General features: G+C 42.2%; 4 protein-coding genes across 4 annotated transcripts; 3 read left to right on the top strand and 1 right to left on the bottom strand.

Moving 5' to 3' along the window:
- Positions 1-66: 66 nt before the first annotated feature.
- Positions 67-1,555, top strand: MONOS_12704 (putative cell cycle checkpoint control protein RAD9A; the record flags this gene model as incomplete). Its single annotated transcript, XM_067865346.1, has 7 exons — positions 67-171; positions 229-351; positions 404-518; positions 569-651; positions 710-824; positions 931-1,336; positions 1,468-1,555. 7 exons carry the CDS (start codon positions 67-69, stop codon positions 1,553-1,555), a joined length of 1,035 nt encoding a protein of 344 aa, XP_067731675.1.
- Positions 1,556-3,636: 2,081 nt separating this feature from the next.
- On the top strand, positions 3,637-17,494 carry MONOS_12703 (putative Protein kinase domain; the record flags this gene model as incomplete). The annotated part of the gene is made up of 4 exons (XM_067865345.1): positions 3,637-3,705; positions 3,774-3,914; positions 4,016-4,137; positions 4,210-17,494. The coding sequence occupies 4 exons, from the start codon at positions 3,637-3,639 to the stop codon at positions 17,231-17,233; spliced, it is 13,356 nt and encodes a 4,451-aa protein (XP_067731676.1). The 3' UTR covers positions 17,234-17,494.
- MONOS_12702 (putative E3 ubiquitin-protein ligase RNF5) lies at positions 17,403-18,452 on the bottom strand. The gene is made up of 3 exons (XM_067865344.1): positions 18,228-18,452; positions 18,050-18,150; positions 17,403-17,978 (listed from the first exon to the last, which is right to left on the bottom strand). Exons 1-3 carry the CDS (start codon positions 18,378-18,380, stop codon positions 17,537-17,539), a joined length of 696 nt encoding a protein of 231 aa, XP_067731677.1. The 5' UTR covers positions 18,381-18,452; the 3' UTR covers positions 17,403-17,536.
- Positions 18,453-18,570: 118 nt separating this feature from the next.
- Positions 18,571-21,197, top strand: MONOS_12701 (putative Transcription factor S-II (TFIIS), central domain; the record flags this gene model as incomplete). Its single annotated transcript, XM_067865343.1, has 3 exons — positions 18,571-18,634; positions 18,680-18,843; positions 18,913-21,197. The coding sequence occupies 3 exons, from the start codon at positions 18,571-18,573 to the stop codon at positions 21,055-21,057; spliced, it is 2,373 nt and encodes a 790-aa protein (XP_067731678.1). The 3' UTR covers positions 21,058-21,197.
- Between the last annotated feature and the right edge of the window lie 2,152 nt (positions 21,198-23,349).

Consider the following 23,349-nt stretch of genomic DNA (forward strand, 5'->3'; position numbering starts at 1 on the left):
TTTGAATAATTTTTATGAAGGGTTGCCCAGAATTAAACATTTTTGAAATCAGTTCCACTTTTTTGTATGGAAGCGCAGATTCCATCGCAAAATTTACGAATATTTCTCCGTGCAATTACTTGTTGCGCAAAAATTGGCGATGAACTTTACTTGAGAGGTCGCCCAGATGGAGTTTGCTGGAATTCTTTTGAATATATTAGTATTTAATTGGATAAAACATTTGTTCAGCTTAACATTTCCATTGTAAATTCTACTCGTTCTGTGTTTTTTTCATTCGCATTTCATTCATTATTCTTTGATAATTACACGGTTATTGATGAAAATGCTACAAGATGTAAAATTCAACTAAGAGTATGCTTTTAATAATAAATTTGCACAATTTATTTTTTAAAAAAATAATTAGCAATTTTTATCTGCACTTAAAGTTTTTAAGCCATTTGATGTTTCAAATGAAAGCAAATACATACTTCGCATCACAACTGAACCTCCAAGAGTTGTCGTTCAATACACAAGTTCAGGTATGATTGAAGAGCATGCGCATAAAAATTTAACAATTGCATTTTTTAAGATGGCATTGTGCGAGCGAAGTCATTGACATTTGAATCATCAAGAGCTGTTCATGCAGCAACTGCTCAGAACACTCCCGGAAAAGTATGTAAATTTTCAACAGTTATCACTCTTTTGCATTTAAGCAATTTTGTTGAAATAGATCCAGTGCAGTCCAGCTGTATTTGATCATCCTTCGCTTGCAAAAGTCACAGAAGTTGAACTGCAATTTAGAGCGGACAGCATAAAAATGCTCAACTTTGTTGAATCTCAGCCAGGTTAAGATAATATTTTCCTGAGCGAATGACATAGTTTCTAAATATTTTCTTCTCTTTTCTCAATTTGCTCTGTTCTTGTACATGCGGAAACAAACAAATGTCACAGGCACCGAAAAGAGGATGAAGACCGCAATTACGATTAGAGTAGCACCACCACATTTTTCTCAGTACGAAATACCTTCGATGGACAGAATCGAGGAAGAGGGCGAAAAAGAAGGGAGAATGGAATCAGATGAAAGCAAAAGTGATCGAATGAAGGAAAGAGGCGATGAAGAAAATGATGTCATGACAACACCTTCAAAGCGAACAACTTTTGAAGGAGGAAGTGCTCTTCCTTCGTTCACTTCGATTTCCTCTTTCTCTGCTTCTTCCGCTTCGAATGCAAGCGCCTTGACATCTTCATATTCAAAGCCCTTTTCGCTCATCTTCTGCGTGAAAGAGTTTCGCGCTCTACTTCACTTCACGTCGGGCATAGGCAGCCCAATCACTCTTTCTTTTAGTCAGCCTGGAAAGTATGTGCAATGTCATTTTTATTTTTTTCCTCGTTCTCTTATAAATTTCTCTTTTTTCATTTAATTTTATAATTTCACTTTTCATCTTTTTCGTTTTTTTTCTTTTCTCCATTGAATTCTTTGGCCAATAGACCTCTTTGCATTTCACTCAACATTGACAGATATTTGCAAGCCAACTTTGTTCTGGCAACTCTTCTTGTGAGATCAGATATTGAATGAAATCGAGTAGCTTTTTTATCTTTCTTTTTCATTTGTAATCTTTTGTTTGTTAAAGTCTTCTGCTCCCAGCCAAAATTGGATTCGTCATATTTGTTTAAGATTTTGAGTATGTGATTTTCAAAGTTATATTTCTTTGAAGCCTTTTACGCATGCATTAATTATGTTTTGTGTTCATTTGTATTTTTGCGTTTTAGTGCAAATATTTATTATCACTGAATAAGGAATTATGTTTTTCTGTTAAAAATTTGAAAATGCATTTTCCTTTGATGAATAATTTATTCAAAGCATCATTTTTTAGGCTTAACATTCTCAAAAGATCTCGGTGCACTTTTCTATTCATTGACATTGCCATTTCATTGTTTCAATTCATTTCTATTTCACATCTATTTCCTTTATGACGCTTGTTTGGCGGTTTTTTTGAATGATAGGAATAAAATTGACAGCCATAAGAGAAAGAAACTCTCTGCGCGTTGTCTTGTTAAACAAAAAATGATATGGTTTTTGAAGGTCTCGTATTTGTTTTGAATGATTGCAGATTTGCTTTTGCAACAGATATAATGTGCTTCTGAGGAAACAAAGAGAGTGCAGAAGAAACGATAAATAATTGGTACTGATGAGAAAAAAAAAGAATTCGCTTTTGGATTAGCGGGCGTTTGTGCGATTAAATGGATAAAATGATTGGAGAAAAGAAATTGCATCTTGAAGATGTTGCAATGCTGTTGAATCACTTGTGCTGCTGCAAGTCTAAAAAAATAAATAAACATTTATGCTTCGATAAACCTTTGCAAAACATAAGATCTGTGAAGATAATTAAAGAAGAAAAGGGGGTAAAAAAAAATAGTTCATTTGATCTTTGAGTGTGCTATGTTTCTCTGAGAGGAAAGTTCCAACCCAAATTGAAGACAATTTGAGAAACCTGCCTTTTGAAAATCGAGTTTAGCAAAGAGGAAAACTTGATAATACAGAAAGAAATGGAAATTACCCAGCTGTATTTGAACAACATTGGAAAATTAATTACAAACTCATATCTGCTCAGTCGATAACGTTTTTTTGACATTTGTAAATTCAAAAATGCTTTATTTTATTAAAGTTTTGCACGAACAAGATTACAGAAATCATCGATTGCCATCAAAAGGATTGCTATGTGAAAAGATTCCTTTCAGAATTAGTTGGAATATTTTGCGAGTAAGAAATATTGAAAAAGAGCATTTCGCACATCTAAATATGTTTTTAATTTTCATTTCATGAAAGAAGGTACAAGGAAATTAGCTGTGCTGAGAAGTTATGTGTACGTTAAATACTTAAAGTTGATTAATTGCAAACAAAAGTTGAGACGACATTCAACAAGTGGACAAATACTTAGTATTGAAAATCGCATTCGTGCATTTAATAGAGAAAAGCATCTTCAGTATGTTGGATGATTTTATGGGCTGCCCAAACTTCAAAGAACAGTCGTTAGCAATGAATAACGTATAAGTCAATGTTTTTTGTGGCTTAGCTGAGGACAATCATAGAATTCGCCTCAATAATTTGAAAAATGGAATATGTTTCAAGTTTTGTTTTGGAGAAATTTGCATACAAGAACTTGAAAGCATTCAACGATAAATCTGGTTGATAATCTTTTCAAAACCGATAAAAATGATAAAATGATGCACTTATGCAGACAAATGATGAAAAATTCAAAATTGTCAAAAGAGAGTAGATTCAAAAGCCGGATATAAATAAATGAAGAATGTTATAGCAAATTGTTATTCAAGAAAATGCGATGAAATTGAAGTTTGTGAATATTAAAGTTATCCAATAAAGAATATTTTCTCGTAATTTCAAAACATTTCAAGTCAAAAGAAAGACGAATAACTGTATTTCATTCATCATGATATGCTATGGCAAGCCATCAACAATTTATCAAAGTAAATAATGAAGTTCAAATCATTAATAAGTAAATTTTCATAATTGTTCGATCTTTGGTGTTACATAATTTAGAAATTGACCTAAATACCCTTTTCGACTGATCGAGTTTTTTATCTCCAAATATCCCACTTCACCGTTTATCCGTTGCAGCGACAAATTTTCGTGAGTAAATGGATCCGCTTGATATCCCAGAGGAGACAAAAAGCGTTGAAAAAGATCCAAGTGGAAGATATGTGAAGGTTTCCAAATCATTGCCTTTTATTTTATGAGAATAAAATGTTTCAAATTAATTCTTAAATAATTTTAGTATTCAAACGAAGTTGTAGAGAAGTCTCCATTTAAAGAAGTATTTGTCGCTTATGACAGTGAAAACGGAAATGAAGTTACATGGACCCAATATCTTCTCAAAAACACACAACCAAGTGACTTTTCCAGCATACAATTAGAGGTTTTTTATTTTTAGATTTTTTCCTTTATTTTTAATAAAATTAAACAAACATTTACTGCTCAAACTGCAATATTCCTTTTTTTCTATTTTTACTGTAATAGATCAATTCTTTGAAAGAGATAACTCATCCGAATATACTCAATTTGTTTGATTATTGGGTTATCGAAGAAAAGCAAATGCTTATATACATTACCGAAAAAATGAGCTCAGGAACTTTGAAAGAGTTTGTTCTTTTTTTATAAAATAGATTCATAAAATTTTATCTCCATAAAACGCATGACGCCTACAATTGAAGTTACATTATTCAACATGGAATTCCAAATTTGTCAGTTACCTGCAAACGGTGCAGACAAATGCTAACTGCATTAGATTTTCTTCACTCTCAAATTCCACCCGTTGTTCATCAAGATGTAAAAAGTGAAAATATCTACATCAACGGCCAAACAGGAAAGGTAAAACTGGGGGAATTCGGCATTTCAAGTAAATTAAAGCAATTTCTTCGAGGCTCTCTCACAACCAATTTGGAGTATACTGCCCCTGAACAGGCATCAGGTGAGCAATCAACGAAAGTGGATATATACGGATTTGGTCTGTGCCTTCTAGAAATGGTAACTGGAAGGGCACCATACGAAGAATGCAAGACAGAGATTCAGATTCTTCAGAAGATATTATCTGGAATTGAGCCTGAAGCACTTGAGACAATTTCAGATGAAGAAACAAAGCGCATAATTCGAATGTGCATTTCGACAAATCCAGATAACCGTCCATCGGCTAAAGAGCTATTAGCGATGGAGTATTTCCAGCCAACAAAAGAAGAAGAAGAAGAGGAGGAGGAGGAAGAATATGAAGATGAAATTACTAATGAAGATGACACTTCATTGACTGATAGGCAATCTGTGAGTGAAAAGAAAGAATACGTCGAAGCATACACGACGGACGACTCTGAGCAAGTTGCTTCATCTTCTTCGCAGCCGTCGGATGCTTCGTATTTACCATCTTCCTCGTCTTTTTCTCAATCTCCTTCGTTTTCATCTGCTGTTCCATCTTCAGAGCAACCTTCTGCTTCAGCAGCAATTTCTTCTTCCACTTCATTCCCCTCATCTTCTCTTCCGTCCATTACCTCTCCGCCCTCTGTGCGAGCAACCCCAACCACCCAAAGCCCCTCAGAGTCCAGGGAAGGCAACAGCAACTACATGCCAACATTCCTCGAAAAACCTTCCCAAGAATACTCAGATGCATCTGCAGCTGCAGTCACAGCCTCTCTTCTTGCGAGAGAAGGCGAGGCTGCGCACAGAGAACCCACCACACCTTCATTTTCGCCATCTCAGTCCATATCCTCACTTCACCCACATCACACAGCCACACCACCCACTGCCTCATCTCTTTCATTTCAGCCAATCGTCCCTCATCTTCAATCATCAACAACAGCAACAGCGACTCCATCCACTTTCGCAACCCTGCCGCTGTCTACACCCCAAACACAGACCCAACCTCAGCCTCAGCCTCAGCCACAGTCACATCCATCAACCCCGTCAGCTGCTGCCACACTCTCTTCCCTTCCACCTAATGTCGTGCCATATATCTCTCATTTCCTCTTCCAGTGCCTCAAGCAGTCCAAAAGCGGCGGGGACATGTTTCAAACACTGCATTCGATGAAGGAGAAGTTCATCGAAGCGACACGGCGTGATAGGCAAGAGAGGCTGAGTCACATCCATTCAGCATATCTGACACCCACCTCCACTTCACTGTCACATCCATCGACTTTGCCTGTGCTCAACAGCGAGTCCAGCTCTAAGGAGAAAACAGGAGCACGCACAGACAATGCACGCCAGGCGCTGCCCCCATCTGACCAGATAACACTGTCGATGAGTATGCCTGCTGATATGTCGATGGTGTCTCCCTCACAGTCGCCGTCTCAGAGCACAGCCAATCTGCACTACGGTGCTAAAACAGACCCTTCGCTGCATTCGATGAATGGACAGCGTTTGATAAAGGAGCCTATTCCGTCGTCATCATCATCGTCATCTTCATCTTCTTCAGGCTCCATTCCATATTCTGGGAGCACCCCACAGTCAACCGACGCAATCAACAAGCTGCTCTCTTCACTCACTCCGCAGCAGCACATGGCTCTTCTGGCACATCTGTCTCTGCTCCAGTCAAAAATGGCTGGGGCAGGCTCAGCTGCCTCTCATCTGGACAAAACACTGTCAAGCTCTTATTCCACGCGCAGCAGTGTGAATCTGCTGTCCCATCAACATCTTCATCAGCAGCACCAGCAACATCAACAGCATCTTCAGCATCTGCAGCAGAATGCAGAGCAACTCATGGGATCACATCACCATCACTATCACTCACATCACCATTCACAACAACCACAACAGACACAGACACAACAACAGCAACAGCAGCAGCAACAGGCCAGCAAAGCAGAAGGCACACAAGATTCAACAGAACAGAACGAGAAAGACGAGTCAAAGACTGGGGCAGGCGCTGCGGATATGAAAGCGGTGAATCCTATGTCACCGAATCTGCATCGTATGCACTCAAATAGATTGCATCATGGACATCGCAAAGAGGAGAATGCGACTGGACAACAGATAAATGATACAGAGCACACACAAACTGGGAAAGAACAAGATGCCAGTCAGCATCCACTTGAAGGAGACAGAAAGAGCAGCTTGCCCCGCTCAGAAATCGGACTGATTGGAACATCTCCTCCACCACCGCAACAACCACAGATGCAGATGCAGTCACAGACTCAGACTCAGACACAGTCTACTCAAGGCTCAACAACTTCACACAACGAACCAGTGGATCATCCACAAGGCTCTTATTCGCCGTCTCCATCGATGCCATCGCAGAACCCGCCAGAACTCACCGCACATCAGTTCTCAACGCTTCTGTCGCTGATTGTGGAGAGAGCGAAGAAAGAACAATTGATTGGACAGAAGCTGAGGCAGCACCACATGTCAAACTACGAGAGACACAAAGGCGATAAAGCATCGCTTGAACAGACTCCCAATGAAAATAGGGCGAATTTTCACACTTTACAGCAGAAAAGTGTGTCGTGCGCTTATTTGCCCACTTTTCTGGATACAATGGCACATCCTCATACGTCTCCGCTGTCTTCGGGGTATCTACCATTCAATCAGCAGTCATCAGCTACTGATTCACTACACCCACACATTCAGCCAGCCAATCCTGCTAACAGCACAACAGCTGCTGCTGCTTCTGCTGGTCCAGCCACAAGCGAACAAATAGAAGGACGTTCTTCAGCTGAATCTCCAAGCTTAAGTGCACAACAAACACCATCAACTTATGCAATATCCCCATCAACCAGCGAGGCTATTGAAGGAGCTCATCAAATCCCACAGATACAGCTACAGTCTCAACAGGGCGCCAATCAAGACCTTTACACCACAGTCAAGTCCACCACGCTTTCCTCGGACTCTGCTTTTGACACGATCCATTCCACATCCTCGCACCACCCGTATGTGTCTGACATATTCGGTGCCCGTGTAGCATCCAGTGTGTTCAACCAGCTGACACAGCTGCTGAATCCACAGAGCAGATCGTCTGAAGACGTCAGCCCATCTCTGACACCATCAGAGACAATTGGATCGAATTACTACCAGTCGCCTACTATTGATGACAAGACACCTGGATTAGCTCACCAGGCAGAGCTGCATGGGCAGTCAGCTTCTGCCTCTTCTTCTCCATCCTCATCATCGACTTCTTCTTCTTCTTCTTCTTCTTCTTCTTCTGCAGCTGGTCAATCGAATCCAGCCACCATCTACGATTCACTCAGCAAACTTCATCCGTATGTGCCACCAGCAGATGATGAGCTGTACAACACATCTCAGATGAAGTATGGCTCGAAAAGTGGCAGCTTCGATAAATCTCTTCTTTCTCAACGAAGACGGAGTGAAAACTGGGCAGAAGATGGAGAATATAGTCCCGACGAAGGCAGCTCTTCATCGCACAACACATTTCTGGATGAAGAAAAGTGGAATCCGCGCGAAGACGACCACGAAAGCGTGAGCTGGAGTCAGAGCACACAGGAATCAGACCGCTATTCGAATTCCCTGCACAGGAAGAAGCGGATGCTGAGTGTGTTTTCGGAGATTCCGCCGAGCGAGCAGAGCGCGCAAAGCGAATCAGACAGTGCAGACAGTTCAGATGGAGAAGGGTCGTCCTCATTGCTGCTTGTCTCTTCTCCTTCCACTCATTCCACGATGCTCTCTACAGACAGCTTCGACAGCTCTGCCCCGACTGAGTCGTCGTTTCCTGGTTCGACCTCTTCCTTTCTGAGGGACGGACAGCAAAGCGAGTCAGCGTCACAGTCTCATTCGCATTCACATTCGAATTCTCTTTCGATTCTCTCTTCTTCTTCTTCTGTCCTATCATCCTCTGAGTCAGACCCCACGCTGTATCATTTGAAGTACACTATCCCATCCACCGATGGTACACCCCCAAAAGTGTTGGACTTTGACTTCTCGACTGAGACTGATAGAGCAGAAGACGTAGCAGCAGAGATGGCAGCGTCGTTTGGGCTGCCGGAAGAGGTGCAGCCGGTGATTGTGGATGCGATCGAGAGACAGATTGAAGAGAAGATACTCGAAAGAGACTCGAGGAAGAGGCTGAGGGCGGCGAGGCGCTTAGAGAGAGAGAAGAGAAGGGAGGTGAGGAGGAAAGAGAGGAGGAGGAGGAAGTGGCTGAGGAAGAAGAGGAACATGAGGAGGGCGGAGAAATACAGGCTGAAAGTGGCAGAGAGAAAGAGAGGGCGCTCAGAGCAGATGAAAAGAGAGGCAGAAAAAGACGGGAAAGAAGTGACAAGTGAAAGCAGACGAGAGTCAATGCCAAACTTGCCTTTGAACCAGCCATTTGGAGTGTTGCAGAGATCTCCTTCTCAATCGATAATGTCAACCAGCTCGCCTTCAAAGCAAGGTGCTTCTTCTTCTTCTTCTGCACAAGAGCAACAACTATCAACTGAGCCAGCATTCACAAACAGAGAGGATATGCATACAAACATATCTGTTCCATCTTCAACACACCCGAACTTTGACAGGGAAAGCCAGCATTCAGAAAGCGAGCTGTCTGCCCTGAAAACAACAGAAGATGTTCCAAACAGAACTTTTGCGACAATCACATCCGAAGCAACCAAAGAAAATGAAGAGGAAACAGAGAGCGAAGACTCTGAACTGGTCATTCCGATATTGTCATCCACATCCACCACAGGTTCCTCCTCCATCCAGCTGATCCCCCACACTCGCTCCGCCAGCCAGCATCAGCTGCTACCAGCTGTGCCCACACCATCAAACACTCCAACACCAATAGAACCAGTCACACCTTCCCCTACCCCTCCATCTGCATCTATGAATGCTTATGCAAACGCCTCTGCAAATGCGTCTGCAAATGTGTCACCAATGAACTTTGAACAAGAAGGAGGAAGTTCAAACGAAATACACAGGCAGCGTCATGGGCCGTCTCTGACACAGCCATCTATCAGCCCGCAGATCAGCTCGCCTCCCACACCTTCTCGAAGGCACTTCAAACTGTCTGACAGCGGAGACTCCAAAACACTCCCTGCTTCTATCAAAACAACTGCTTCCACTGCCTCTGCTGCATCTTCGATGTCTTCCATTGCTTCAGTTGCTTCCATTTCTCCTGGTTCTGCTAGCACCCAACCTCCCTCGTCGGCTGTGGTGTATGGCGGCGGCTCCTCTGGAACCCGCACCTTCATCACATCCACCCCAGTCAGCGCCTCTCATTCTATCACCTCACAACAGATCCTGCCAACTATCTCATCCATCTCTTCAGCTTCTTCCACTGTCATCTCCACATCTGCCCTGTCTCCTGTCTCTTCTCCGCCTCCTTCTGTTCCTTCAAACACAGCCATTTCTGCCTCTTCTATTGTTTCTCCTCCAATCGTCACACAACCTTCTCCTCCACAAGGCATTTCTGATGAAACAGCTGCCTCAACCACAGCTTCCACTGCTTCTGCAACCGACCGCTCCCCAACCTCACATTCAGTTCACACTGTGTCCTCTGCCGCTTCTGCTTCTTCTGGCTCTGTTTATTCCCCCGTCTCTGCTAATTCCGCCTCTTCTACTGCATTAGACTCACAAATGGGGTCACAAGTGAAATCTCTGAGTCCCACACTCACATCTTCTGCGATGTATCAGCTCACAACCCCTCCAACAGCTGTGTTGAATGGCAGTGTAAGTTCAATGAAGCAGTCTCCATTGCTCAATTCCGGTGAAAAGCACAGTGAAGGAGAACAAGTGTTTGTGTCCACACTCAACTCGCTCCCGTCAATCACTGCGTGGAACGTGCTGCCTTCGCCTGATGCAGATCTGTCTGCTCAGAAGGAAAACATCAATCAAAGAGAAAGTATCAACATCACTGGAGGTATCAGCGGTATCAACAGTATCAGCAGCAGCAGCCATACTCTTCCACCACAGCCCAGCCAGTACATGAAGTATGCTCTCCAGACCCCCTCTGCCTCTCCACTGCGCCCGTCTTCCTCTGGCTTCTCCACCACTGCCTCTTCTCGTGCCTCTCCCTCTCGTCTCTTCTCTGTAACTGACTCGTCTGAGCCAAACACCCCTACCTCTGTCTCTATCCCTCCTTCATATGGTACAAAGCCTCCATCGCCCACTCCTCCATTCATGTTTGCTTCAATCAACGGCTCCCCGCCAGATGCACTGGGCAGCAGTGGCAGCAGCAATAATAACAATAACAATAACAATAGCAGCAGTAATAGCATTAATAACATAAATGGCAATAGCACAACTTCACAGAGAAGCCTCGTCCCTCCTGTGATGAAGTACATCATGGGCCTTAAAAGAATCCATTCAGACGCCTTTTCTGATGCGGGTAAGGCAAACAGCTCATCCAACCAGATAAGCCCATCAACGTATGCTATCCAGAGCCAGAACCAGAACCACAGCAAGACGTTTTCTAGTCTCTCGGGGCATCCAAGTCACATGTCAAATCCAGAGCTTCTGCATGTGCATGCGCTGAGTGATAAAGACAGTGACAAACAGCTTCAGCTCAACACTCTGAATGAAAACTCTCCTTCCCCCACGCCTTCCTCCACATCCCTCTCTTCCTCTTCCTTTGCTGGCATTGAGCAGTTCTCCGAAGCCAAAGAGCATCTTCCCCAGTCTGCCAAGCAGCCCCGCTCGCACTCAGTCGCACCTGGTTCCACACTCCCCACAATCCCCAGCGTCTCCTCAGGAGCCTTCCACAAATCGCAATCGTTTGCCATTTCTTCCCTGCGCTGCACAGATGACAGACACATCCGACATCATCTGCATCGGTTTCTGAGGAAGCATCGCCTGGCTACATCGATGCTATCACGTGATCTGCTCACTGAGATCAATTCTTGTGGAATCATCCGCCCAACACTCAATCCGGGGCCTCTCCATCTCTGCAGCCCTTCTGTGCTCCCTCCTCTGCACTCATCGTATGGCGGGCCTTTTTACTCGTTTGTGAAGAAGGAGAGGAAGAAGAGAGCAGAACTGAGGCAGAAGAAAGCGAAACAATTACACACACAAACTCCATCTTCTGTGGACAAATCCTCAAAAAATGCAGAAGAAGACAATGTTCCGTGCAGCCAGTCGCCTACTGTGAAGATCGGGGACATCGTCACTGAAGGCACCGATCTCAATCAAATGGGCTTCGACTTCGATTCTTCTCCTCTTGTCAGCTCACCCGGTGAGCTGCTACGTTCAATCTCGCCTGTTTCCTCTTCTTCCCCGTCCCGCTGCTGCGCCACGCACCGCAGCTCTTTCTTCGATGAGATGCTGGGAGAGTATGTGGGCATCCAGTACAAGTTGCAGCAGCAGAGCTATGTCCCTTATGTGCACCTGCCTCCCATCCGCTTATCAGCAGCCATCCATCCAACAAAGGAGAACTTCCATTCCCCTTGGTCTGAGCTCTGCTCATATGATCCGCTTGCCCTTCCTTCGTCTGCTGCCTCTATTGCACATCTCACACGAAGAGATCTGAATAGTTCAGCATCTTCAGGTTCCTTTGCTTCTTCTTCTTCGACTTCTTCTTCTTCCTCTTTGCCTTCGTCTTCGGCTGTTGTGCAGCCGTCTCCCTCTGCCAAATGGAATGCAAGCTCGCCTTTTGTGTCTCGTCCGTCTTGTTCAGGCACTGAGCAGCTGATCCCTGCAGAGCAATATCCAACCACTCCATACAAAGGAAGAGGAGGAGGTCACAACACACTCACGTTAGACGATGATGATCAGCAGAAGCTGATGTCCCCTGCCTCTTCATTAGGAGCAAGTCTGCATCATTTGGGTGAAGCTACCCCCAGCACGTTTCCGTATGTGGTGATTGGCCAGCCGTCTGCCCAGCAGCTGAGAGCAGACTCGGCGCTGTCATTTTCGCAGCTGCTGCAGCAGGAAGATGAGAAGATAGCGACAGCACAGCAGTTGAATGGGCAGAGCAATCAACATAACCAGCACAACCAACACAATCAACATGGTCAGAATAGCATAAGTAGCCAGAACAGCCAACAAAGCCACAATCAGAAGCAGTCGCACGAAGCCACTTTCCCTCTCATCCACCCGAAATACCATTCAAACACTCAGACTCCTTCAGCCCCTGCCCGTTCTGACATCACTCACACCACAGCCACTCCTCTTCCGCATCTTCATCTCAAAAGCCTGAGCATTTCTGATAAGCCTTCCACGCCTCTAACCAGCCCCCACAAGCCTATCCCTGTGCGCCCGCCTGCTCCTCTTCCTCTCCCAGTGAGCATTGCTGCTAATGGCCAGACACAGCAGATGCCTCCACTACAACCTCTTCAACCTCTTCAGACTCTCCAACCTCTTCAGCCACTTCAATCTATGCAATCCATTCAATCCATTCCTCAATCACAGTCTGATCTCCCTTCATCTGTACATCCCCTGCCTCTTCCTGTTCTCGATTCCTCTGCTTCAGATGCATCAGTGATGGTGGTGCTGCCCAATGGCAAACAGGGAACATTCACTTCACAGACACTTCAGCCATCGCCTCTTCCTCTCCTCTCTTCCATTTCATTGGCTTTGTCTCCTTCTTCTACTAATACACCATCTTCCTCATCTGCCTCAAATAATCAGGCTAATGCCACACAAGACACTGCAAATGCAAGTAGTTTGCCTGATTCTTCCTCATCTTCTTCATCTTCCACTTCTTCTGGACCATCTTCGTCTGCTACTGCAACATCAACTGCAAAAACAACTGTTGCATCGCCTTCCTCTTCCACTTCCTCCTCTGCTTCTTCTTCAACACCTTCCACTTCAACTGAATCTAATCAGAATGTTGTATCATCATCATCATCATCACCTTCTTCTTCTTCTTCTTCTTCTGCCAATAACCACTCTGCCCTGCCCTCTCAACCGAGGCCTGGCTCTGTGGAATCAATGAGTTCTGTATGCTCCTCTACCTCTTCTGCTTCATCATCTTCTTCTTCCTCTTCTTCCTCTCCTCCTGTTTCTTCATCTGCTTCTTCTTCTTCTGTTTCTGCAGCAGGCACGCCAACACCTTCAAGTGAACCTGTGATGTCTGCCTCACGTTCCTCTTCTGTTAAACAACTGCCTCCTTCAACATCTTCTTCCTCTTCTTCTTCTCAACCAAATCAAACAACTCAGCAGAATGCACAATCAAGTTCGGCTTCACCTTCATCATCATCTTCTTCTTCTTCTCCCACTTCTTCTAATACTAACACTAAAACTGCTTCTGCTTCTGTTTCTTCTTCTCCATCAACTGCAGCAGCTTCGACATCTGCTTCTTCTTCCTCCTCTTCTTCCTCTTCTTCTTCTTCTCAAACTCCAACTTCAACATTGCATGTGCCAAGAGGTAAAAAGCTCTTGCGTTCCATTGCCACACAAACACTTCCTGTTCAAATTCTTCCTGTCTCTTCATCATCATCATCTTCTTCTTCTTCTTCTTCCTCCTCCTCCTCCTCCTCCTCTTTTCCTTCCTCTTCCATTTCTCCTTCCTCTCTCCCGCAAAACCCAAACTCCACTCCAATCATCGACGGATCCTGCTCCCCCGCCACATTGTCCTCTTGTTCCTCCCCCATCCCTCCTCCTTTGTTTCCCTTGTTCAACCCTTCCACTTCTCAGCCATTGCGTTCATCACTCCTCACACTCATCGAGCACTTCAGCACATCTGACGTCACTCAGCTGCAAGAACTGACATCGCAGGTGATGGGACAGCTGTGGGACCGCTTTGAGCAGCTGATCAGGGCTATCTTGAACTTCTTTGTGTGCCAATTCGACGAAGAGCAGATGAAGCGCAGTTTGAGTGCGAATGTGAGCTCGTTGAAAGCGGATGGCAGTGGAGGGTTGCATTCAGCTGTGGGAGGAGGAGGAGGAGGAATAGGAGGAATAGGAGGTATGGGTGGAATGGGAATGTATTCATCGCTTGGCACTGGACTGGGCTCGGGGATGGGGTCGTATGGATATCCGCTCTCTGGCAGTGGTTCAGTCGCTGGGGCAGGCATCGGTGTTGGTGTTGGAATAGGCACTGGACTGGGCATTGGCATTGGGTCAGGCATTAGCAGTGGTGCTGGTTTTGGTGCTCTGTCAGGTTCTTCGATGTCATCCCCAATGGGAGGTGGGATGGGCCTCTCCCACTCAGCTCTGCCTATTTCTGCGCACTCTTCCTTCACCCCTATCCAATCTGCCTCGTCCTCTTTGTCTTCTCTCTCTCGTTCTTCTTCTCCTTCCCCTTTCCTGCAGCACAGCTCAGCCTCGCTGTATTCTTCCGCCAGCAGCCAATCGGCGTCGGGTGAAGGGCAGCTGAGCAGCTCGCAGAGGAGAAGCATATTGGAGCAGCTGACACTGGACATCATTGTGCAGTTGAAGGAGGTGCTGCATCAGAACGAGGATAGGATGATGAATGCGCTGTCGACGGTGTTTGCAGAGAAGGAAGGGGAGCATCACACAGCAGCACAAGTACAACAGCAACAGCAGCAGCAGCAGCAGATGTTGATGCAACAACAACAACAGATGATGCAGCAGCAACAGCAACAGCAACAACAGAGCCAGCAGATGGGGATGATGACAACGACGGTGGGAGCGCAAGGAGGAGCAGGATCTACTGGGGGAAGATTACCTTCTTCCTCTTCTTCCTCCTCTTCCTCTTCCTACTCATCATCTTCATCTTCATCCTCATCAAGACCCAAAACCAGCACAACCCCATCTCCACAAGTCCAGTCATCAAAGCAGACAACCTCAGAGTCCAAGAAGATGTCTCCAGCGATCAAACAGACGCTTTCACGCACAAACACACAGAACTCAACCATTTCGACTGCTTCAAGCGTGTCTCCGCCTTCTCCTTCTCCTTCTCTTGCCAGTCAGTCTGCTGCTGCTGCTTCATCTGCATCTGTCAGTGCTCGTGAGAATGCGAATATTCCGACGCCGTCGTCATCACCTTCTTCAATGATTAATCCGAATGTGTCTTCTTCTTCTTCTTCTTCTGCTTCCTCCTCCTCTTCCTCTTCTCTATCTGAAAGTGGTGAGCCCATCAATGCCACCAGCAAATCGCAGTTAAGTCCAAATAAACTGAGTACAAATGAAACATTAAAGAAGACGAAATCTGCTGAAAATGTAGTCAAAACAGAACAAGGCAGTACAGAAAAGGCTTCCTCTTCTTCTGCTGCTGCTGCTTCTTCTTCTTCAAAAGTTGAGAATAAGAACAAACAACCAGATGCACGTAATTCAAAGATAGAGAATGCAAACTCTTCAGCTATCGCTTCTTCTTCTCCTTCTTCGTCCCCCTCGTCTTCTCCTTCGTCTTCAGTTTCCGCCATTTCCTCTTATTTTGCTTCTTCTGCTGAACCATCACCCAAAGCAGCACCAAAGAAAGTTATTTCCTCTCCATCTTTTTCCCCTGCATCTGCATCTGCAACTGAAAAGCGTCCTGATTCTTCCTCTTCCTCTTCTTCTTCTTCTGGTTCTGCCTCTTCTCTTTCTTCTTCTTCTTCTTCTTCTGCATCCAAGCAACCTTCACTGACTGCACGTAACAAGACTTCAGCTCTTTCATCAAATCCTCCATCAACATCATCCTTACTATCAACAGTTGCAACAGCGCCTCATTCACCCACCCAGTCCATGTCCACCCCTTCCTCTCCTTCTCCTTCCCCATCCCCATCTCCTACCTCTTCCCCCACCATCTTCCAAGACATGGCCCCTCTCATCGAAAAGCTCTTCGGCCCTGAGCAATCACGAACACTGCTCTCCTCTTCTGAGACAATCGACCTCCCCATCAAGGCCTCTCGTCCGCCTCTCATTCATTCTTCTTCTTTCCTCTCTAAAAACACTCGTTCTCTTCCTCCCACACCTTCAAATAACAGCCCGAACAACCGGCTTTCGGCGCTTTCGAAGGCGCAGTCGCCGTTGAATCCTTCGTCGCTTTCGCGTGCTTCTACTGCTTATGCTTCTACTTCTTCTTCTTTGTCTTTGTCACATACTTCTTCCTCCTCCTCTTCATCATCATCATCTTCTTCTTCTTCTGTTCCTTTTGATGCTTCTTCCTTCTTCTCTCCCACTCCATCTCCTTCTCTTTCATCCTCCTCGTCCAACCGAACTGATCCAATGACCCTCACCCCCCACAGCAACAGTAATACTAACACCAACACTAACACTAATGCTTCTGCTAACACTAATAGCATTGCAATTCCTTCCACATCCTACACAACCAACGTCGCTCCAACCGCACAGCGGAGCATTTCTGCAGGCGGTGTGCGGTCTCTGTCATCTTCTTCTTCCAGCTCCTGTTCAAACTTTAGAGGAATGACACATTCGCCCAGGCATCACAGCAACAACCGTGCAGATGCACCTTTAGCGCCTTCTGCTCCTGCCGCACAGACGTTGTATTCTCCACTCATGAGCGCTGACAAATCATCAGTAGCACATTCAGGTGCTGGTATCACAGTACCTCGCCCAAGTTCTTCCATACTCAGCACGAAAAAACCGAACATGGCATCAACATTGCCTACGTTCTTTGCGCCTCCTTCTTCTACTTCTCCTTCTCCTTCTCCTTCTCTTTCCTCTCCTTCTCTTTCCTCTCCTTCTTCTTCCTCTTCTATCTCTTCCTCTTCTTCTTCTTCTTCTTCTTCTTCTTCTTCTTCTTCTTCCTCTGTATCTCCTTTACAAGTCCCCTCGGGTGCCAATCTGTCCCCTGAGATTTCGTACCCGACATCTTCCATTCCTGCCGAAAAGCAGCCATCGATCTTGTCAGAAACGCAGCTTCCGTTCTTTGTGGAACACGACAGAGGAGTGGCGCTCTCAAAGGAGAGTCACCCAGCCCTTTGAAGTTGGCAAAGGGGAAGCAAAGCATTTCTTTATGAGAATAACTTTATGTTATAGTCGTGTGTATTTTTTCTTGTACTTTGCTTTTTGTTAATATTCTTTTTCAGTTATGTTCCATGTTTACGTTCAGTTTGAAACTTCTTTCCTGAAAATGATTAATGTTATGTTGACTCGTTTTAATTTTAAATCAAATGTTCAATAAATTTTTCATACTAGCTTAAAAAATAAGCAGTAGAGGAACAATTTGAAATCAGCTAAAATTAAATAACTAATAGCACATTTTTTTCAAAACAAAAATGAAAAGATCTATAAATTACTGATAGAAAAACAATACAAAATAAATGCCAAAATAAAAATAAAAAAGACAAAAGAAAGAAGGTTTGTAAAAACTTCTAAGCAATGAACGTCAAAGGTTTGATTGGTTTGGAATCTATGTGGCAAATCTTGATACTCACCTTCACCTTCATCTTGTTCGAAATACCTCGGAAAATGTGATTCACCATGGTGCCTCCCTATTTCGTCAAACACTGGGAAAGATGAAAATCTATCAAAAACATTGGTGTGTGAAGGTAATCTGTTGTATGGCAATGTTGGTGGATTCAGTGAAGGTCCAACTCCAAATTGATTTGATTGTGAATCTGATAATGCGTTAAAATTCTGAATAGTATGAGGTTGTTGGGTGTAAGCCTGTAATAATGGTGTCATAACGCCTTGCATGGTTGGTTGTGATGGAGAACTTTGTTTGTCACTTTTTTATTGTATATACATTGAAATAAATAATTGCAACAAAGAATGCTTCCACAAAATATTTGTGCAAACATCAAATGTTTATGTACTTTTCCTTTAACATGAATTGGTACTATTTCGTTAATATTACATGAAGCATTGCATAAAGGGCAAGTTTTTCTATTTTCCAACCACTAAAAAAAGAAGAAGAAAATACAATATTTTCATGTTAATAATACAGAAGAAATATTATAAGCAATAAAATGAATACCTCCATCAAGCAGTTCCAGCAATAAAGATGGCCACATTGAGTTAAAACAGGATCGGAAGGAACATCAAAGCAAATGATGCATTTAAATGAACAATTGTTTCTTTCGGTTTTATCATCATTCTTAAATGTGTTACCAGTCAAATTACTGTTCATTCTACATTAAATACTTTTTAAATACGTGAAAAACTTTCTTTCAAAGCAAATGGCTCTTCATAAAAATTTCCTGTCACCCATTTTAGTTGAAGTTGTCTATCTTTTTTTATTATGTATATCATCACTTTTTATTTCTAACAGACTCATGAAAAAAAATATAAATAATCGAATTTTTTGATCAATTCGATCAATGCATAATGCTGTTAAAATGGAAAGAGGTTTAGATTCTGAGCACCCAATTCTTTTAGAAGATGGTTTGTTTAATTTTATTTCTTTCATCTATAATAACAAATTTATAGAAGGTGAAGAAGACAGCTCACATCCTTTATCAAAAGTGAAGCTATCTTCTAAAAAGAAATCTGAACTTAAAAAAGTGGAAAAGAAACGCGAGTCAACCCCTAAAAAAACTAAAAAGGAGAAAAAATTGAAAATTATAATGCCTGATACAAAACCCACAAAAGTTGTTTGAACTCTTTATTTCTTTTTTTCAATTCTAAGAATCATGATGTAAATATTTTCTGGAAATATAAAGGTCAATAAGCCATTGGAATTTCATCCATCTCTTCCTCAACAAAAACCACAAAATCAAATAGTTTCCCAGAACAAAACAATTCCAACTCAGAAAAAGAAACATATTCACAAGCAAAAGCAATCACCAATGCCACTTCCTGATCCAAGGAAAATTTCATTGAGAAATTTTATAAATTTATTGAATGAAGCTTTAGAGCTAAGCATTGAAGATGCTATAAAAGAAGGCGATGAAGAAATAGAGAAGCATGGCGAAGCTTCTGAACAAATTGGAGTGACATTATTTAAACTTCGTTCGTTTCGTTTTTCCAACGTAAAATCTTCGTTAGAACAACACAGCGCGCCTGAAACCCGTCCTTTGGATTCTTTTTTGCCACAGGCTTCGCCAATCATATTGAAACTGGCGAAATCATTGGAAGACGCATTGCATTCGAACTACGGGCTTCCAACGGACGAAAGATACAAGTCTCAGTATCGCGCTCTTCGCTTCAATATGTGTGACAAAAAGAACACTGGATTTAGGAGATCTGTCCTTCTTGGGACAATCCACCCCGATGAAGCGGCAAAAATGTCTTCGTTTGATATGGCATCTGCTGAAAAGAATGAGGAAAGAAAGAGGTTGGAATCACAAGCAATAAAAATGGTGGTTTTGGGGAAAGAAGACGATGCGGGTGGAATTGTTGGGCTGAAGGCGAAAATTGCGCTTGGAGGCCAAGCTGAATTGAAAGAAGAAGAAAGACTGAAGGAGATGATGAACGAAGATACACAATCTGAACACCCATCAGATGTCAAACAAACTTCATCAACAGCTATTGCACCATCTGCTTCTGCTTCTGCTTCTGCTTCCTCTTCCTCTTCCTCGGCTTCTGCCTCTGCCTCTGCCTCTGTCTCTGCAAATCCGCAAAAGCCTGGTTCTGTTTCAAAAGAGCCCGGAAAGCTGCAAAATGTGAGTGCTCTGATGGTTCATGCCCCTCACTCGTTTCCGTTGACTGAGTCTGTCCAGTCGCCCTTTGAAGGCTTCAGCGTGCTTTCTCTTCTGCAGTCGTCGTCGCAGCAGGACTCTTCTCTTCCTGCCTCTCTTTTCTCGTCTCCTGTGCTCTCTTCAGCCAAAGCAGCTGTCCCGCTGGCTGAGCTTGCTGCATTGCCGGCACACCGCTCGGGGGTCTCAGACAAACAATTCGATGTTTCTGCCCAGCAGAAAAGAGCTGAGACAAAAATGGCTCAATCAAATGAGAAAAAGGAAAGTGTGATTGACTTGACAGCTCCTGAGGATCCAGCATCGTCAATTGATTCTTCATCCTCTTTGTCTTCTTCTGCTGCTACTTCTGCTTCAATGTCTTCTTTGACTTCTGCATCTTCTTCAACTTCTTCAACTTCTTCAGCTTCTTCAGCTTCTGTGTCATTGTCAATACCATCATCTTCTCCATTATCTTCTTCTTCTTCCTCCTCCTCCTCCTCTCAACCCAAACATCCTGATTCTTCAACCTTAGCATCATCATCATCATCTATCCAATCACCTCACATATTCCACATTTCACAATACTCTGAAACCTCAATTCAAACCATGCCACCATCGCTGTTCTGTCAGTCTTCGCTTATTCTTCAGCCTCTCTCTCCAATTCCTGTCTCGTTAGCTCTTATGTTTGGAAGGCCGCTCCACGATTACATTCCACAATCTCTTCATTTAAAGGCATATTCAAACAAAGATGCGTTTTGCTCGACTCTGCAATCGTTTTTCACGAAATGGGAAGGTTCTGGTATTTCGAAAGCAAAAGAAGATATTTCCATTCAGTCTAGCAATTCAAAGCTTCCTCAACAGCCTAAAACTCCTAACGGTTGTTCAATTTATGTTATTTTTTCTCAAAACAAAGAAGAAACCACAATTATAAAGGCGCTGAGTTCGTTTTTCGCTCAACATCAAAAGCTTGGTGCAACTGTTCTATCTCTGCCATCTAATTCCCAATTACAATCTAGCAATGATTCTCCTACAATTTTGCGTTCTTCGCTTACAATGTACATTGTTCCTTCATTTTTATTTTCATCGTTGCCAAAAACTGTATGTCAAGCAATTGAAAAGACTAAATTAATTTTAAAATTGAGTGATTCTGATTCTTTTCTAATTGCTGTTATATTTTCAGTTTCTGAATGATTTATCAGAAATATTACTTTTTACAAATTAAGACGTTATGTTTTACGTTATTGTTGATGTTGAAAACAAAAAAATAAGAAATTTAAAAAGATCTTTCGCAACAAATTTTTCCAAACATCAAAGTTTAATTAATAATTTTCATTAAATTCATTTACTGATTTAATAATCATTCAAAAAATATGCAAGCAGTGGGATTCGAACCCACGCACCCATACGAGTAGTAGATCTTGAGTCTACCGCCTTGGACCAGCTCGGCCATGCTTGCTTGTGAAAAAACCACTTTTGCAACTCGCAATTAAACATTTATTAATCGGAAGTATTCAACATTATTAATTTGTGAATATATAATTAGAAAAATTAGATGTGATTGATATTCATTTATTCAACTGTTCATGGTTGATTCACACTTATATGAAAAATAATGTGGCTCAACATTTGAACCAGAACAAAATTCACAATTGTTAGAAGTTGACATTGGATAATTATTTCAGTTTGCGCAAAAAATACGGGACATCGCAAAAAATACCTGACAAGATCGATTTCTCAACAACCGCAAGAGGAATTATTCTGACAGTTTTCCTCAAAATACATTTCATTAATGCAAACTCATTTGATAAACAAGACTTACAAAACTTCCTCGTTTGTGCTCAGATAAAATAAATATCGATATCTCGGCGAAACTCAAAATCCTATTTCTCCGAAATTTTAAATAATAAATCTTTCTATATTCAGTCTTCATGAAAATGGAAGTTTGATATGCCAAATAAGTTTGTGTTTATGAGATGTATTTTGAGGAAAATTGTCAGAATTTTTACTCTTGCAGTTTTTGTGAAATCGATCTTTTCCGGTATTTTGTGCGATGTCTGGTGTTTTTTGCCCAAACTGTTTAATTAATATTGGGTGATTTTTATTGAAATCATAACTTTTTTCGGAGTGTTCATTTTTTAAAAGGTTGTTTGTCACTCGGAAGAGATTTTGTCTGTAATTTGAGTATTTATCACAACACCTTAAAAAACAAATGAAACAGCACAAATAAAGATGTCGATGCTTTTTCTTGGTCTTTTCACTCTTCACTGTTCTTTTGTTGACATTCAAGAAAATTTTATGAACCGAAATTTTTGTATGAATAAATATGATTTCTGACATAATCACCCATATATTATTTCTTTCAAAATTTTTGATTCGAAATTATGTTTTGAATATCAACAAAAGAACACTGAAATGTGATAAGGTTTATGGGTAAGAATGGACTCAGCCGATACTTTTTATAATCGCATTTTTGAGTATTTTTGATTCAAAACCTTAAAATAAAGAAATTATTGTTGAGAGAAAATGTTTATTAGCTGTTATTTGAAAAAATGAAACGTTAGACAAAAAAAGACACAATAAGAAATTTCTATTAGTGATCTTCTTTGTCTTCGGATGCACTGGCTCCGTCTTCAATTTCTGTTGAATCGGAATCATAATAGATAGAATCCTTAACAATAGATAATTCATCTAAACTTGATTCTTCATCTGTATTTTCAGTATCACTATTATCTTTTTTTTCATTATGGGTTTCGATATCGTTTAAAATAGAAAAATTTATTGACAAAATTTGACGAAATTCAGATTCTTTCTTTTGTTAGAAATAAATTCCGCAATTGTATCATATATGAACCGATCTCTGATACCTGTTGTGGATAAAATTTTCCTAAATTGCGACCATATTCCTTCAATCATATTTGTATACACTCCGTCTTCAGTTCTGCAACGATGCTTGTGACACACTGTTTTGTGGGAATATCCATATTCAGGAAATGATCAATATTCAGGCCATTCATCGGAGAAAATCATGCTTTCTTTTCTTATGTTTGTAATAATAATTGGTATTAGGATTTCTTTTTTTCTATTTCTCGCTCTGACAATCGTTAAATTACCTTGTTTGCCCAGATCATTCCTTTCAACCATTCCAAAAAGCAAAATCTGTTTTTTCCTTCTTCCTCTTTTGAACTTTCTTCGACGAAGCAACATTTCATCAATTTCTTCAATCATATTTTTCCCTCCAAGCCACAATGATTCCGACAGCAATGACTTCAACCTTTTTCTTCGAGCTGCATTTGAATAAAAAGAAACGGGAGATGGGTTCACGTTAAGAAAAATAGACATTTTGAGTTTTATTTAAACGAAGGAAAAGAAAAAGTTGAAACATCAATAATTTTGAAATCTGCAATTTTGAATGATAATTAATCAAATTGGCAAATGGTGATTTTCTTCTTTTTCATTTAGGACAGCGAAGAATAAATGATGATA

Source organism: Monocercomonoides exilis (assembly GCF_001643675.1).
Source record: "Monocercomonoides exilis strain PA203 chromosome Unknown scaffold11-1913109, whole genome shotgun sequence".
NCBI classification, from domain to species: domain Eukaryota; phylum Preaxostyla; order Oxymonadida; family Polymastigidae; genus Monocercomonoides; species Monocercomonoides exilis.

Bases quoted from the DNA above. Each gene is read 5' to 3' on its own strand.
- MONOS_12702 (XM_067865344.1), bottom strand. From the start codon at position 18,380: ATGAACAGTAATTTGACTGGTAACACATTTAAGAATGATGATAAAACC. The intron at 18,151-18,227 runs GTATTCATTTTA...TTCTTTTTTTAG, and splicing joins GCTGGAACTGCTTGATGGAG to TGGTTGGAAAATAGAAAAAC. The intron at 17,979-18,049 runs GTTTGCACAAAT...ACAATAAAAAAG, and splicing joins AAAGTACATAAACATTTGAT to TGACAAACAAAGTTCTCCAT.